The sequence below is a fragment of the Boleophthalmus pectinirostris genome, unplaced genomic scaffold, assembly GCF_026225935.1.
Source record: "Boleophthalmus pectinirostris isolate CB_2022bp ecotype Guang Dong unplaced genomic scaffold, ASM2622593v1 HiC_scaffold_16, whole genome shotgun sequence".
Classification (NCBI taxonomy): domain Eukaryota; kingdom Metazoa; phylum Chordata; class Actinopteri; order Gobiiformes; family Gobiidae; genus Boleophthalmus; species Boleophthalmus pectinirostris.
The window spans coordinates 37,367,906-37,384,390 of NW_026571095.1; the positions used below are offsets into that span (position 1 = coordinate 37,367,906).

General features: G+C 43.5%; 1 protein-coding gene across 5 annotated transcripts in view; it reads left to right on the forward strand.

Moving 5' to 3' along the window:
* The window catches only part of LOC110155739 (nuclear receptor coactivator 2-like), a 37,310-nt gene that overhangs the window by 11,596 nt on the left and 9,229 nt on the right, over window positions 1–16,485 (forward strand). For 3 of the 5 annotated variants that reach the window (XM_055151985.1, XM_055151989.1, XM_055151986.1), the window contains exons 7-13: window positions 3,098–3,296; window positions 6,217–6,432; window positions 9,589–9,849; window positions 11,430–11,523; window positions 13,371–13,533; window positions 14,311–14,553; window positions 15,831–15,911. In XM_055151985.1, coding sequence (XP_055007960.1) covers window positions 3,098–3,296; window positions 6,217–6,432; window positions 9,589–9,849; window positions 11,430–11,523; window positions 13,371–13,533; window positions 14,311–14,553; window positions 15,831–15,911 — 1,257 coding nt within the window. The remainder of the gene's footprint in view (window positions 1–3,097; window positions 3,297–6,216; window positions 6,433–9,588; window positions 9,850–11,429; window positions 11,524–13,370; window positions 13,534–14,310; window positions 14,554–15,830; window positions 15,912–16,485) is intronic. The other 2 variants (XM_055151987.1, XM_055151988.1) reach the window with 1 other exon arrangement.

A 16,485-nucleotide genomic window follows, 5' to 3' on the forward strand; every position in this document is an offset into this window, starting at 1 on the left:
GGTGAGCAGAGCACCCGCAGGTGAGACGAGAGCACCCGCAGGTGAGACGAGAGCACCGCAGGTGAGACGAGAGCACCCACAGGTGAGACAGGAGCACCCGCAGGTGAGACGAGAGCGCCCGCAGGTGAGACAGGAGCACCCGCAGGTGAGACGAGACGAGAGAGCACCCGCAGGTGAGACGAGAGCGCCCGCAGGTGAGACGAGAGCGCCCGCAGGTGAGACAGGAGCACCCGCAGGTGAGACGAGAGCGCCCGCAGGTGAGCGAGAGCCCCGCAGGTGAGACAGGAGCACCCGCAGGTGAGACAGAGCGCCCGCAGGTGAGACGAGAGCGCCCGCAGGTGAGACAGGAGCACCCGCAGGTGAGACGAGAGCGCCCGAGGTGAGCAGAGAGAGCCCGCAGGTGAGACAGGAGCACCCGCAGGTGAGACGAGAGCACCCGCAGGTGAGCGAGAGCCCGCAGGTGAGACGAGAGCCCGCAGGTGAGGAAGAGCGCCCGCAGGTGAGCAAGAGCGCCCGCAGGTGAGGCAAGAGCCCGCAGGTGAGAGAGCGCCCGCAGGTGAGGCAAGAGCGCCCGCAGGTGAGGCAAGAGCGCCCGCAGGTGAGACGAGAGCGCCCGCAGGTGAGGCAAGAGCGCCCGCAGGTGAGGCAAGAGCACCCACAGGTGAGACGAGAGAGACAAGAGCGCCCGCAGGTGAGACAGGAGCGCCCGCAGGTGAGGCAGGAGCGCCGCAGGTGAGACAGGAGCGCCCGCAGGTGAGACAGGAGCGCCCGCAGGTGAGACAGGAGCGCCCGCAGGTGAGAGTGAAACAGGTCGTATTGTAAAAGTCATAAATATAAACACTCGTCGTCTCATTCATGTTTTTTCTTCATGTTCACGACTTCCGACGTTTCACACAGTAAATATCTCTTCCTCTTTCCTCTCCCTCCATCTTTCTCTCTCTCCTCTCTCTTCTCTCCTTCATCCCCACTCGTCTCTCCTCCTCTTGTTCTCTCCCTCTCTCTTTCTCTTCTTTCCTCCTCCCTCCCTCCCCCTGTCTCTCTCTCTCTCTCTCTCTCTCTCTCTTTCTCTGACCACGTGAGTTTGTTTCTCTGAGTTTATTTTTAGCCTCAGTTCATCAGTGTAATGACCACAGGAAGAGAACGTCCACACAAACAGAGAGAGAGAGAGAGAGACAGAGAGAGAGACAGAGAGAGAGAGAGAGAGACAGAGAGAGAGACAGAGAGAGAGAGAGAGAGAGACAGAGAGAGAGAGAGAGACAGAAGAGAGAGACAGAGAGAGAGAGAGAGAGACAGAGAGAGAGACAGAGAGAGAGACAGAGAGAGAGAGACAGAGAGAGAGAGAGACAGAGAGAGAGAGACAGAGAGAGACAGAGAGAGAGACAGAGAGAGAGAGAGAGAGACAGAGAGAGAGACAGAGAGAGAGAAGAAGAGAGAGAGACAGAGAGAGAGAAGAGAGAGAGAGACAGAGAGAGAGAAGAAAGAGACAGAAAGAGAGAGAGACAAGAGAGAGAGAAGAGAGAGACAGAGAAGGAGAAAGAGACAGAAAGAAGAGACAGAGAGAGAGATACTAGGAGAGAGAGACAGAGAAGAGAGAGAGAAAATCCTGTTTGTTAATGTTAGAGGAGCAGAAGACAAACAGACTGAAGCTGCACTTTCTTGTTCTTGTGGTTTTTACACAAACATCACGTCTTGGTCTCTTTGCAGTGGAAGGTGTTTCTTGGTGAACAGTTGGAGACTTTTGCTTTGGCCTTGACTTTTTAAATTCGTAAACAAGATTTAGTGAGAGATCAGGATTTTGTTTTGTCGTTGCTCCACATACAAAATGTTCTCTGTAAACTCAGGATGATTTCTTAGTCAGTCAAATGTTTCCTTTTTGGTTCTTCCTGTGGATCAATCCTGCCCATCACCTTCACCTTTCACTATTTTTCAATTCCGTTGGGAAGAGAAACAGTTTGAACAGAGGTTTGAGTCACACACATCTGATTCACTTTTGCATTTATGGAGTTCACAAACACATTTCTCGAGCTGTTTTCCGCTGTTAGGATCCAAAATCCGTGTGTCGTTCGTTTTTCAAAATAAAACCAAAAATAAGAAAGTGAAAAAACAACAGTTTTCTTCATTATTTGTCTCCAAAACCAAAATGAAAAAAACAGATAATGATTCATTTTTTCAGTTTTTGATTTTGTGTTTAAATGAAAAATGGAAAAAACAGATAACGGACGTTTCCCGTTTACATGACTTCTGTAACTGCGATGCTGAACTTTTGCACCACATACGGACTGAACCAGGACTGATCCAGGTCCGGGACCAAGACCGGGACTGAGACCAAGACCAGACTGGAGGCTCAGAGCCTACGACAGGGCCAGAGCTCGAAGCTGAGGCTCGGACTCGGAGTCAAAGCTCGGAGTCCACTCTGGTCTCAGTCTGGTCCCGGACCTGGATCAGTCCTGGTTCAGTCCGGCATCGCAGTCACAGAAGTCACGTAAGCGAGAAACGGCCGTTATCCTTTTTTTCCATTTTTCATTTAAACACAAAATCGAAAACTGAAAAAACAAATCATTATCTGTTTTTTCATTTTGGTTTTGGAGACAAATAATGAAGAAAACTGTTGTTTTTTTTCGTTTCCTTATTTTTGGTTTTATATTGAAAAACGAATGAACGAACGACACACGGATTCAAAACAACCGCACAATGACGACGTCCAAATCCCAAAACTAAAATACGACAATATCAGAATCAGAAACAAAAGTGATATGGTTCAAAAGACTTGAAAAGATCGACTTTGACACTAGACACACGTCCCACTGGGAAAACAAACATGGAGGTTTGATGATCACTTTTTTGGAGGATCCGTTCCAGTATGAATTGTACGATGACCGGAAGTCTGAGATTCTTGATGTATTTATGCTCTTTCATTCTCTACCACTTAATCATTTTCAGTTTGTACATAAACATTTAGACGTCTACAGACATGTCCCTGTGTGTCAGATGCCCTCCCTGTGCACTTTAACCTCGTCCAAACCTGTTCTGAAGTGTCTGAGCTTCATGTTTCTTGTTCCGTTCTCACTTTTGCTCTCGTCTCTGTGTTTGTGTTCAGTCTTCGGAGCTGGAGGACCTGCTGGAGAACCTTCAGAGCAGCGCCCAGCCGATGGTGTTCCCCGGGGGGCTACAGCCTCGCGCCCCCGCCGCCCCCTCCGCCCCGCCCGGCTCCTCCGCCCCGTCCGGAGACCTGCTGCACCTGCACGGCTCGTCCTCTGGGGGGCAGCACCGAGGATACCCCCCCATCAGTCCTGCAGGTAACCGCGTGGAGCAGGGTTGGTTTTTATTTCTCCTTCTCATTCTTTGTTTTGGGATCATCTCCACAAACTTGTTTAATTCTCTGGTGTAAAGTTCTTTAAGCGGAAACGTAAAATAAGGGCTCCACTTTCTGAAGCTCTCGTGAAAAAATCATCTGACTTTAGTTTGTTTCTCGTGACAGAGAGGAGGCTGAACTTTGTGTCAGTTTTTGTTTCATGCAGATAGGTTCGGGAATTACAAAGAAATGAACCAGATGTCCAGGATGCCTCACAGTGAGAAGGTTCCTGGTTTGACTCCCAGGTCTTTCCGTGTGGAGTTTGCACGTTCTCCTCAAACACTGACAGTTAAAGGTTGTATGGAGGATTTTTTTGTTTTGTTTCAAATTGTCAGTGAAAGTTTAAAACACCATTACAGAGACGCAGCAGCTTTGTAATTATGATGACCAAAAAAAAAAAGAATGAAAATCTATCAACTGTGGACGTAGTGACGCCAGATAAACATCAGCCAATAGAAAACGAGGCTCCCTCATTTTCTATTGGCTGTTAGATCATCAATCAAACTTTTTACGTTTCTAGTGTAACTGACTCGTCGGCGCGCGGGGATTTCGTGGTTTATGCGACGGTTCTTGGCGGGTTTTTCAAACTGTCGCTTCCTCGCAGTTCGCACAAAGTTTGTAGCGATGGCGGACGAGAATCCACGACCGGTTCGCCGCAAAAGAAAGTCCGTTTTTGAGGCAGCTGAAAGAAGAAGAGAAGAAGGGGAAAAGGAGCGAAGCCAAACTGAGGTGATTCTTGGAGATCTCGTCCAGCGATTACGCAACCGAAGCAGACGAAGGGTGTAAAAACTGACGCGTCGGTTGCTAAATTATTTCTAAACAGGTCACTTCAACAGTATTTCTGAACGCGCACTGGCTGTAAACAAACGTGATTTCTAGAGTAAAGAGGCGGGAGGAGATGTTTCTACTGAGGCTGTGGAGGAGGAAGATGGTGTCACACATGCACGACATTTGAAAAAGGACTATGTCTGTATTTGTTTTCCCTTAAAAAATCCTCTACACAACCTTTAAACGGCAAATTCCACCAGAGAATTTTGCCGTCCAGCTCAGTCCAGCCCCGGGGCCTAAACGTGCACTGCAAAAAAGCTTGGCCAGAGTTTATGATCTAAACATTTTAATCGATCAGAAAATGACTTTAAAGTAGTGAAATGATGTGTCCACGCAGCAAGATCATTTTACTGGACGAGTTTTCTTAAAATAAACGACCTCCAGACGAGAACGAAGCGCCTCAGAACTCGGAACAGTCGATAATAAATCTGAAAACAAGATGAATTTGTGTGTCATTCGTTCATTCAAAATAAAACCCCAAAAAAAAGAAAACTAAAAACAACTATTTTCTTCATTGTTTGTCTCCAAAACCAATATGAAAAAAAAAAAACGATAATGATTAGTTTTTCAGTTTTCGATTTTGTGTTTAAATGAAAAATGGAAAAAAACGGACTGAACCAGGACTAAAACAAGACTGAACCAGGACTAAAACAAGACTAAACCAGGACTAAAACAAGACTGAACCAGGACTAAAACAAGACTAAAACAAGACTAAAACAAGACTAAACCAGGACTAAAACAAGACTGAACCAGGACTAAAACAGACTAAAACAAAGACTAAAACAGGACTAAAACAGGACTGAACCAGGACTAAAACAAAACTAAAACGAGACTAAAACAAAGACTAAAACAAGACTAAACCAGGACTAAAACAGGACTAAAACAAGACTGAACCAGGACTAAAATAAAGACTAAACCAGGACTAAAACAAAGACTAAACCAGGACTAAACCAGGACTAAAACAGGACTAAAACAAGACTAAACCAGGACTAAAACAAAGACTAAACCAGGACTGAACCAGGACTAAAACAAAGACTAAAACAAAACTAAAATGAGACTAAAACAAAGACTAAACCAGGACTAAACCAGGACTAACCCAAGACTAAAACAAGACTAAAACAAGACTGAACAAAAAAAACAAACTAAACCAGGACTAAAAAACAGGAAACTAAAACAGGACTGAACCAGGACTAAAACAAAGACTAAACCAGGACTAACCCAAGACTAAAACAAGACTAAAACAAGACTGAACAGGATTAAACCAGGACTGAACCAGGACTAAAACAGGACTAAACTGGTCTCAGCCCTGGTCTCGGTCCTGGTCCCGGTCTCAGTCTCGGTCTGGTCACGGTCTCAGTCCTGATCACCTACGCGGGCGCACCTCCGGGCCCATCCCGACTCCTGGTTCACTCCTGGTTCAGTCCTGGTTCAGTCCTGGTCCAGTCCTTTATCCGTTTTTTCCATTTTTCATTTAAACACAAAATCGAAAACAGAAAAAACAAATCATTATCTGTTTTTTCATTTTGGTTTTGGAGACAAATAATGAAGAAAATATGTGTGGACCATATGTGATCCACACACCTGTGCCCGCCCCCGAGAGAGTCTGAAATCTGCTGAAATCCTCCAACACACTGTCCATAATAATAATAATAATAATAATAATAATAATAATAATAATAATAATAATAAATAATAATAATAATAATATGATAATAATAATAATAATAATAATATGATAATAATAATAATAATAATAATAATATAATAATAATAATAATAATGATGATAATAAATAATAATAATAATAATAATGATAATAAATAATAATAATAATAATAAAATAATAATAATAATAATAATATAAATAATAATAATAATAATAATTAAAAAAATAATAATAATAATAATAAAAAAAAAATAATAATAATCATCATCATCATCATCATCATCATCATCCCTGAGCTGAGTGTTAAAGTGTCCAGTGTTAAAGTCAGCTCACCGTTGTAGCTCCTCTCACGTGTTTTCTTCTGTCCCAGGGGGTTTCTCCGGCCCCAGAGCGCCGCCCCCGGGCAGAGCGCCCCCCGCAGCCCGGAGCATGTCTGTGGAAAACAACATGTCCGCCGCTCCAAACCTGCCGCGGGGTTTCCCTCCTCAGCACCGGAACAGCGCCGGCTCCTACTCTCTGATGCAGCAGCAAAGCATGATGGGAGGACACACGGGCATCAACAACCAGACGCCCATGAGCTGCCAGGGTAAACACACCGCCAATGTTTATTTAAAGGCCCGTCTCTTTTCACATAAACAAGCACAGGTTGGGTTTTGGAACATCATGACACAATAGTTCTGAAATCTGACTGATTTTTTGGAGTCAAACACAGACAGTGTAGTGGAGTAACAGATTACATGTACCGGAGTAATCAGAGTACAAATGATGAGTAACTGTATTCAGTTACAGTTACTGTTTCAGTGAGTGGGAATTGGATTACAGTTACTTTGTTGAAATAAATGGATTACAGGGAGGGATTTTCCTGTTTTCACATTTCAGGCAAATTATTATTATTTTTTGTTTGTTGTAATTCCACTCATTGCTGGACACTAAACCAGGTCCAAACCAGTTCTAAACCAGGTCCAAATTAGGTCTAAAACCAGGTCAAAACCAGGTCTAAACCAGGTCTAAAACCAGGTCCAGACCAGGTCCAAACCAGGTCCAAACTAGGTCTAAAACTAGGTCTAAAACCAGGTCTAAACCAGGTCTAAAACCAGGTCCAAACCAGGTCCAAACTAGGTCCAAACCAGGTCTAAACCAGGTCTAAACCAGGTCTAAAACCAGGTCTAAAACCAAGTCTAAACCAGGTCCAAACCAGGTCTAAAAACAGGTCTTAAACAGGATTTAACAGGACTAAATCCTGCTGTGTGGACGTGTTTCTTCGTTTTCTATCAATAATATTTTTAATTTGGTTCAGTAAAGTCTGGACTTTTTATTTTCTTTTATCAGACAAAACTTCTTATGTGAAGATTTCCTCGTCTTTGTTTCTCTACAGCAAATCAAGTAATCCAAAGTAATCAGATTACATTACTCATTTTAAGTAATTTAATGGATTCCGTTACAAACTACATTTTGGTGTGTGTAATCTGTAATCTGTAGGGGATTACATTTTAAAAGTCAACTTCCCAACACTGAACACAGACCAGGAACTATGAAAGTCCGACTATAGAGGCTTTGCACCGTCACATGTCCCCTATGTCACTGACTTCAGCAGCATCGGAGAACCAGACCAGAGGTGCTCAATACGTCGATCTCCAAGGTCGTGTGGGTAGATCGCCGTGTCTCGTCTCGGACTCGTGTTTGGACTCGGTCTTGTCTCTCACTCGAGGTCTGACACTCAACAAGTGTGATCATATTTCATTCCGGCCGCTGCTGTTGGTAATAAACTTGTAGCGGGTGCAGGAGCGTGTGGGGCGTCTCAGTGCAGCCTGTGCGCTCATTTGAAACCCGCGGAGACTCTACGGCGCATCACAAACACACACGCTCCCTATGCACGGCTCGTCTGCGACAGCGTGTGCCCTCGTGTACCAGCGTGCATCACAGGGCAGGTTCAACTTCCTAAACATCCTACCTGTCCACCTGCCTCACGTCAGCACGCCGCCCCTCGCCTTTTCACGCTCTCGCTCCTTCCTGCGTACAGCCAACACAAGCCCCTCCCACAGTGCGGCTGATTAGAAGAGCAAGACCAAACGTGAAGCAAAAACAGTCTAAATTTGTGTTCAGTGTTGGCACAAAGCAGGTCTACAGCATAGAGCGGATCTACAGAACAGACCTACTGCCACATTTGGCTGAAGTTTGTCTAACAAAAGTGCACAAATGCATCTGTGTTTGTCACGATGTGCGTTTGGTTTGGTAAACGTGCAGAGGCTGGTAAATATCACTGCAAAACCAGAAAAGAATGAAACTCCAGTTTGGAACTTTAAAAAACAGGTTTAAAAATCTTCCTTCACTTTTTCACAGTTTTGTGTAAAGTGCCAGAGGAAGTTCTCTTAAAGAAGAGGTTCTCAAACTGTGGGGGAGGGTCCAAAAAAGGGGCACAGAGTGTTTCAGTGCAGTTTGTTTGGCTTTGTATTAGGTCGATCATTTTGACTTGGTCATTTTGTAAGTAGCTCACATGATGAAAAAGTGTGAACACCTCTGGTCTAGACGCTCTGAAACGATTCGTTTCTTCACTGTTCCTCTGGAAATGACTCATCAGGATCAAACAAGGGAAATATAAAAAAAAAAGATGCAGATTATTTCTAGAGAACATAAACCGCAAAGAGATTTCATCGATTACGTTCATTTTTAATCAACGAACCAAATCTAGGTTTCTGTGTGTGTCGTGACCAAACAGGTGTGTACATGTGTCTCTGCATCAGAAGGAGCGAGACACAAACAGTGGGTCAGTCTGTAACGAACCGAAGCACAAATGTGGATTTAACCAGGATTTGTAGAAGAAATTCCACACTTTCCGTTGCGTTGGGACAAGTGTGAGTCCATGTGCACAGTGGATAAAGCAGCACATATGTTTCTGTGTCCAGTGGGAAAAAGTTTTTCCAGGTGAGAGTCGCTCAATGTGGATGCCGAGGCCCCGCCCCCCTCCCCCCGTACGCTGTCCTGGTTTTGACAAACACAAATCTGGTCACACTGACCTGTATTCACCTGAGTCATGTCTTTTAATCCAACACAAGTTGAACCACATCAGCGACACAAGAGCTGGAGTTTTATCTTCACTTAGTTTATGTAAATTAGTGATGTGGTTTTAAGTTTTGTTTCTGTGAGATTTGAACAAAACTGAATTAAACACATTATAATGTCAAACAGCTGATGTGGATCTAGAGTCGTTATGTTTATATGTCGTAAAGTTGAATTTATTTATGCAGATTAGTGCAGAAAGTAATAATAATGATGATCATTTTAATATAAAAACTTTAATGATTAATTGATAATCGATTGTTAATTCTCCTGACGATCGATTACGAGAATTTCATCGAATGCCCGTCCCTAGTTCCTGTTCACAGCCGGATCCTGTAGTTTTTCTAACGTTACAACAGTGGACACAGTTTATGAAAAAAAAAAAAGTTCATTAGGTCACAAAGAACCTTAATATTGCGATTAAAAAATGAACTTGTTTTGCGTTAACTTGTTTTTAAGGTGATATTTTTGACAGCACGAATTTAAAGTTTTTTATTGTGGTGGGAAAATCTGAGTCTGGAGGAAGTCTGACCCTTTTAAAAATCCGTCATCAGTAGTTCATAAAGAGGTCGTGTGTTTTGTGTTTGCTCTAAAGTTCTGCTCTGTGACTCCGGTGGATCCTTTTGTTTTTTCATTTGGACATTTTAAACCCTGACTCCTTCACATGTGCCGTTGTTTTCCACAGATCTGATGAGTCCCGGGCCCGTGCAGCCGGGGTGGGGTCCTCAGGGGCCTGTAGGGGGCGCTCCGGGTCACCACATGATGAACCAGGGGCCTGTAGGGGGCGCTCCGGGTCACCACATGATGAACCAGGGGCCTGTCGGGGGCGCCGCGGGTCACATGATGAACCAGGGGCCCCACCCGAGCAGAATGGCCCCGAACATGAACCCGGCGCTGGGCAGGAGCGTCGCGGCCAACAGACTCAACCTGCAGATGATGGGAAACGGTGAGGAGCAGTTCTGATGGTTCATGATGAGTTTTTAAAGCTGCACTCTGTAACTTCACTGTGCACCTGCCTGTGTCCGTGGAGATGATCCGCAGTGTGGCATTAAACGTGTGTCACTCAATTATACAAGTGTAATACTCAAGTGAAGTGTAACTATCACAGACTGTAGGATGAAGACGACTGAACGAGCGACGTCTGTGGAATCAAGTTTGAGTCAAATATCAAAGAGCTTTTAAATCTACGTTCAGTCTGCACCTGAAGTGACACAAATCAGATTTTTTGGCTCTATGTTCCTGTATCTGATCTTTTAATGTCAGTCTGAGCCACACAGATCCGATTTTTTCAAATGTGACCCAGGACACTTGGGCTACGTTCAGACTGCAGGGCTTAACGCTCAATTACGATTTTTTTGTGTGAAATCCGATGTTTTTGCGAGGTCGTTCACATTTCCAGTTAAATGTGACTTGTATGTGACTCCAGTGTGAACATTAAACGGTCCAAAAGAGCCAAGAGTCTTTAACAGTTCATTAACAATATTCTCCTACTTCAGCGCAGAATAGTGACGTTTGTGTCTTGTTGATAACGTGTAGGTGGATGAATGCACTTTGGCCGTTCAGACTGAAGTCACATGTCAAAAGATCAGATATGTATCAGTTTCAGGAGCACAGATCCAAGTGTCCTGGGTCACATTTGAAAAAATCGGATCTGTGTGGTTCAGACTGACATTAAAAGATCAGATATAGGAACATAGGGGCCAAAAAATCGGATTTTGGTCACTTCAGGTGCAGTGTGAACGCAGCCTTGGAGCTGTGCTCCTGAAACTGATACATATCTGATCTTTAACATGTGACTTCAGTGTGAACGGCCAAAGTGCATTCATCCACCTACACGTTATCAACAAGACACAAACGTCACTATTCTGCACTGAAGTAGGAGAATATTGTTAATGAACTGTTAAAGACTCTTGGCTCTTTTGGGCCGTTTAATGTTCACACTGGAGTCACATACAAGTCACATTTAACTGGAAATGTGAACGACCTCGAAAAAACATCGGATTTCACAAAAAAATCTGAATTGAGCGTTAAGCCCTGCAGTCTGAACGTAGACTAAAACATTCAAGCAAAAAATTATAAATCAAAATACCAAAAAAAAAAAGTATTTTATTTTTTTTGTTCTGTCTTTCTCAGTTTTGTTTGGTGTTGTTTTCTTTGGTTCTGATTCTTCTCGTTTGGCACAAAAGTGACAGGTGGGCGGGGTTTCCATGGTGCACTCTCATTGGCTGATTTATGTTTGACGGACAGATGAGCCTGAAGCTCCTGAAGCTGTTGTGGACGTTTCCTGTTGAAGTTTTGATCCTCAGAGTTTTTCTAATATTCACTGTTCTCTGGTGGACGCTTCTTCTGGAACAACGTGATTCTCTTCAACAGCTTCAGGAGCTCCAAGTTCAATTGTCCGTCAAACATAAATGAACCAATGAGAATGCACCATGGAAACCCCGCCCACCTCAAAAATGAAACCAAAAGTGTCATGCAGCACAAACATGACCTGGTTTTAATCTGAACCTTTTTTTGTCCAATCAGAAATGGAAATGCAGAGCAGTTACCCTCAGCCGCCGCCCAATCAGACGGCTCCGTGGCCCGAGCGCGTCATGGATCACTACGGCAACCAGAACAGGTCTGTGTCAGATGCCCTCCCCGTTAGAGATGTGCGGATGGGCTATTTTTTTCATCCGCAACCGCGACACAAAACTCATCATCCGCCCGCTGTCCATTTTGCACCGAAGGTTTTCAAAACCGCACCCGCCGCCATCCGCCGACTGATTTTAGATTTTAGAACAATCATACAGCAAACAAACTAAGGAGCCTCAATAAAAATACAAACTCTATAGCTCATTCATTCCAAAATTCGCTCAGCGTGTATGTTCGGATTCTTAATTGTCCGTAACAACCCCAGACTTACCTGGTTTTTTTGCGCAGCTAATTAATTAACGTTTTTCAACTAGGCTATTTTTGAACCTTCTTGCCTTCATGTTGGATGTTGTTACATTCTGAACATTCTGCCATTGCCCGATGTTATTTCAAAGTCATAGCCTCACTCCATCGGTCTTTCTTTAAGTTTTAAATCCCCCGAGTGGCAGTCTACGCTATAATGTCTGTGTGTTTTAAAATATAACTGATATCGAAACAAAATAGACAGATCATCTCATCCAGATGAACCTTTATTGAAATCAGGCAATGCCCTCTTTATATTCCAATTGAAATAGGCAAGAAAAATATGCAGAACTAAATAAATATGACCCTATAGCCACTTATGTGTTGGCAAACAGCTGAAATAAATTAGAAATAATAAAATAAACTGCATATAATATGTGCCTCTAAACCTTAGGCATCAATAACCCGACACAACCTGAACCTTCAGAACATAAAAACAAGGTCAAATGGGCTAATTAAGGACATGACGTACACTTCATACTACAAGCACAGACAATGACACTCGTCTTTTCAGATGTAGTTAACAATACTAACAATAACTTTTTTTTTTTTTTTAGTAGTTAAACCGCCACCCGCCCAGAATTTAATTAAAATATAATTTTTCATCACGTCATCCGCCCGACCCGCGGATTAACCGCGGATACCGCGGTTGTAACCGCAATCCACGCATCTCTACTCCCCGTGTGTCCCCGGGGTGTTGTGTGTCTGTCTGTGTGTCTGTGTGTCTGTTTGTTTGTGTCTGTCTGTTGTGTGTCTGTCTGTTGTGTGTCTGTGTGTCTGTTTGTTGTGTGTTTGTGTGACGTGTGTTTTGCCTCAGGTCGTCGTCGTTCTCGCAGCTGGACGAGTCGTGCTGCAGTGACACGTCTGTTGTGTGTTTGTCTGTTGTGTGACGTGTCTGTTGTGTGTTTGTTTGTTGTGTGACGTGTCTGTTGTGTGTTTGTTTGTTGTGTGTTCATCTGTTGTGTGTTCGTCTGTTGTGTGTTTGTGTGTCGTCTGTTGTGTGTTTGTTTGTTGTGTGACCCGTGTGTTGTGTGTTTTGCCTCAGGTCGTCGTCGTTCTCCCTGCTGGACGAGTCGCGCTGCAGTGACCCGTCTGTTGTGTGTCTGTCTGTTGTGTGTTTGTCTGTTGTGTGTTTGTGTGTCTGTCTGTGTGTGTTTGTCTGTTGTGTGTTTGTCTGTTGTGTGTTTGTCTGTTGTGTGTTTGTGTGTCTGTCTGTTGTGTGTTTGTCTGTTGTGTGTTTGTCTGTTGTGTGTTTGTGTGTCTGTCTGTTGTGTGTTTGTCTGTTGTGTGTTTGTCTGTTGTGTTGTTGTTGTGTTTGTGTGTCTGTCTGTGTTTGTGTGTGTTTGTCTGTTGTGTGTTTGTCTGTTGTGTGTTTGTCTGTTGTGTGTTTGTGTGTCGTCTGTTGTGTGTTCGTCTGTTGTGTGACGTGTGTTGTGTGACGTGTGTTGTGTGTTTGTCTGTAGTGTGACGTGTGTTTGTGTGACGTGTGTGACGTGTGTTGTGTGACGTGTGTTGTGTGTCTTGCCTCAGGTCGTCGTCGTTCTCTCAGCTGGACGAGTCGTGCTGCAGTGAGGCGCACACAGACGAGGGGGCGCTGCTGAGTCAGCTCTGCTCTGTGCTCAAAGACTTCGAGGGGCTGGAGGAAATCGACAAGATGCTGGGGATCCCCTCCCTGGCAGGACAGGTACGACAGGTGAGACAGGTGAGACAGGTGTGGGTGGACAGGTACGACAGGTGAGACAGGTGTGGGCTGGGACTGGACAGGTGGGCCAGACAGGTGAGACACAGGTGTGGGGACAGGTGGACAGACAGGTGAGACAGGTGAGCCAGAGACAGGTGTGGGACAGACAGACAGGTGAGACAGGTGTGACAGGTGTGGGACAGGTGGAGACAGGTGTGGACAGGTGACAGGACGACAGGTGTGGGGACAGTGGACAGGTGGACAGGTGACGACAGGTGAGACAGGTGAGACAGGTGTGGGCCGGACAGGTGAGACAGGTGGACAGGTGAGACAGGTGTGACAGGTGTGACAGGTGAGGGTCAGACAGGTGAGATTTCACACCTGCCATCTACTGGTTAAAAAAAAAATAACTAAACTTACAGACGCTTTAAAAGTTTCATTATGTAACTTTCCTTGTGATCGTCTCTCACCTGCTCGTCTCCATGGCGATGTCACTGCTTTGTCTGTAATGTTCCACAGAGTCACAGTCAACTTTATTTTCTTGCATTTATTCAATCACCGATTTTTGAGGCATCTCCATGGAGACGGATAAGTTTAATGTCATACTGCGGAACATTCCAGACAAAGCAACAAACCTTTAAATTATAGAAGAACAGATTCATAAATGTTGAGAATTTGAAGAAGCTTTTTGCGTTGAAGCTGTTTAGGGTTTATTTTATTGTTGCTTGTGTCAGAGTGAAATGCTTCGCTCGCTCACAGCGCCCCCTCTGGCCCCTCTCGTCTCTGCAGGGGCCCATCTCAGACCAGGACCAGTTCTTGGGTCCGGACTCGGGTCTGAAGCCTCCTCAGTACGGCCAGCACCTCCAGACGCAGTACGACCCCTCCTACCACCGCCACATGGGGCAGCAGAGAGTCAACTACCCCCCCATGATGAGGCCCACCCTGCACAGACCGGGGGCCCCTCACCCGCCCGGGGGCCCCCAGCCGAACAACCTGCGGCTCCAGCTCCAGCACAGACTCCAGGCACAACTGGTGAGCGACAAACCACCCGCCACGAAACTGAACACGTTTACATCATGTTTTTAAATTCTGAATTTAAATATTTTACGTGGAAATAATAATTCTTTTTTTTTTTTTTTTTTTTGAACTTTGTTTTTATTAAGTTTAAGACATCACAGCTTGTGCATTATGGTGCAGTTACAAAATCGGTTACATATATGTTAAAATGGACAAATGCACAAGTATTAGTATTAGTATATAGAAAAAGAACAATAACAATAGCCACTTATACACTTATTTACAATAATAATAAGAATAATAATAGTAATAGTAGTAAATAATAATAATAATAATAACAGATTGAAAAACAAAACAAAGCAAAAACATAGTAATAATAATCATAAAAATAAGTAAATAAATACATTTAAGGAAAAAAAATGTTAAGCTTCATCCATCCATCCATTTTCTTCTGCTTATCCGGGGCCGGGTCGCGGGGGCAGCAGCCTAAGCAGGGACTCCCAGACTTCCCTCACCCCAGACACGTCCTCCAGCTCCTCCGGGGGGACCCCGAGGTGTTCCCAGGCCAGCCGAGAGACATAGTCCCTCCAGTGTGTCCTGGGTCTTCCCCGGGGCCTCCTCCCGGTGGGACATTCCCAGAACACCTCCTGAGGGAGGCGCCCAGGAGGCATCCGGAACAGATAGCCCACTCCCACATCCTGCTCACAAATCCAAATCCAAAGAGACGTGGATCAAAGTCCCAAGACACGACTGGTGGAGCCGGATCGAAGGACGACACAACGAACATGCACCGAAGCACCAACATTATTTTTAACAAGAATAAACGTTTCCGTAAAATCCGAATAAACCACCAACTTACTTCAGAATTAAACTTAATTCCAAAGTAAATTGTTGATCATTTTAATCATTTTCATTATGAAGAATTAAGAGTTTACATGGTCTTTTTAAAGCGGAATTCATTTTTATTCAGAATTAAATTATGTTTATTCAGAATGAAATTATTTTTATTCGGAATTAAAATTAAATTTAAGAAAAAAAATAAAAATTATTCGGAAATTATTTGGACAAAGTAGGTCACATATCAGAATATAATATAATAACAAAGAGAAAAAAATATAAATGATAATAAGAAATTCTAAATAATGTCACTAAATGTCTTCTTTAATGTTAAATGTTTTATTTGCAGTTCAGCTTTAAGTTTTAAGTTGTCAGTGTTGATCTGTTTGAGCCTCATTCTTCGTTTTAATTATGAAATAAAAATGTGTTTTGTTTATTTTGTGTGTCTGGTGCAGAACCGTCAGCCGATGGGGAGTCAGATGAACGCCGCCGTGTCCAACATGAACCTGCCGATGAGGTCCTACGCCCCAAACCAGGTCTGTGCAAAAACTCAAATACAAATACAAAAAAATACAAGTACAAAAACAAACAACAGGTCTGGAGATGTTGTTGCTTTGCCTTGAATGCTCCATGATATTTAAACTTTAAACATTTTCATCTGGCATTTGTTCATTACAGGTGTTTCTGTTGCTCAAAAATACAATAATTTCTTCTGTGAACAGGGACGCCTCTCCACAGATCTGACCTGTAATGTAGCGTAGTCCTGGTTTAATCTACACTGTGGATGGAACATTCTAGACAAAGCAATAACATTTCAGATGGCAGATCATCCTCTAGAAATGTTACGACGTGGTGCAGCTTTAAGTTTTAAGTGGAGTGAAAAAATAACTGTGTTTGTAATTTTATTTTTTATTTTTTTTAAGGTGATCTAGTGTAAATCATAATTACAAAATAATAATAATAATTTTCTTTCTCAGTATTTTGTTTACGTATAATTTCTTGACCCCCTTTTTATTAATTTTTTTGATCAGGCATCATTCTTATGTCTTTCCTTCTTTTTTTTTTTTTTTTTAATTATATTATTGATTTATCACATTTAATAATATTGGT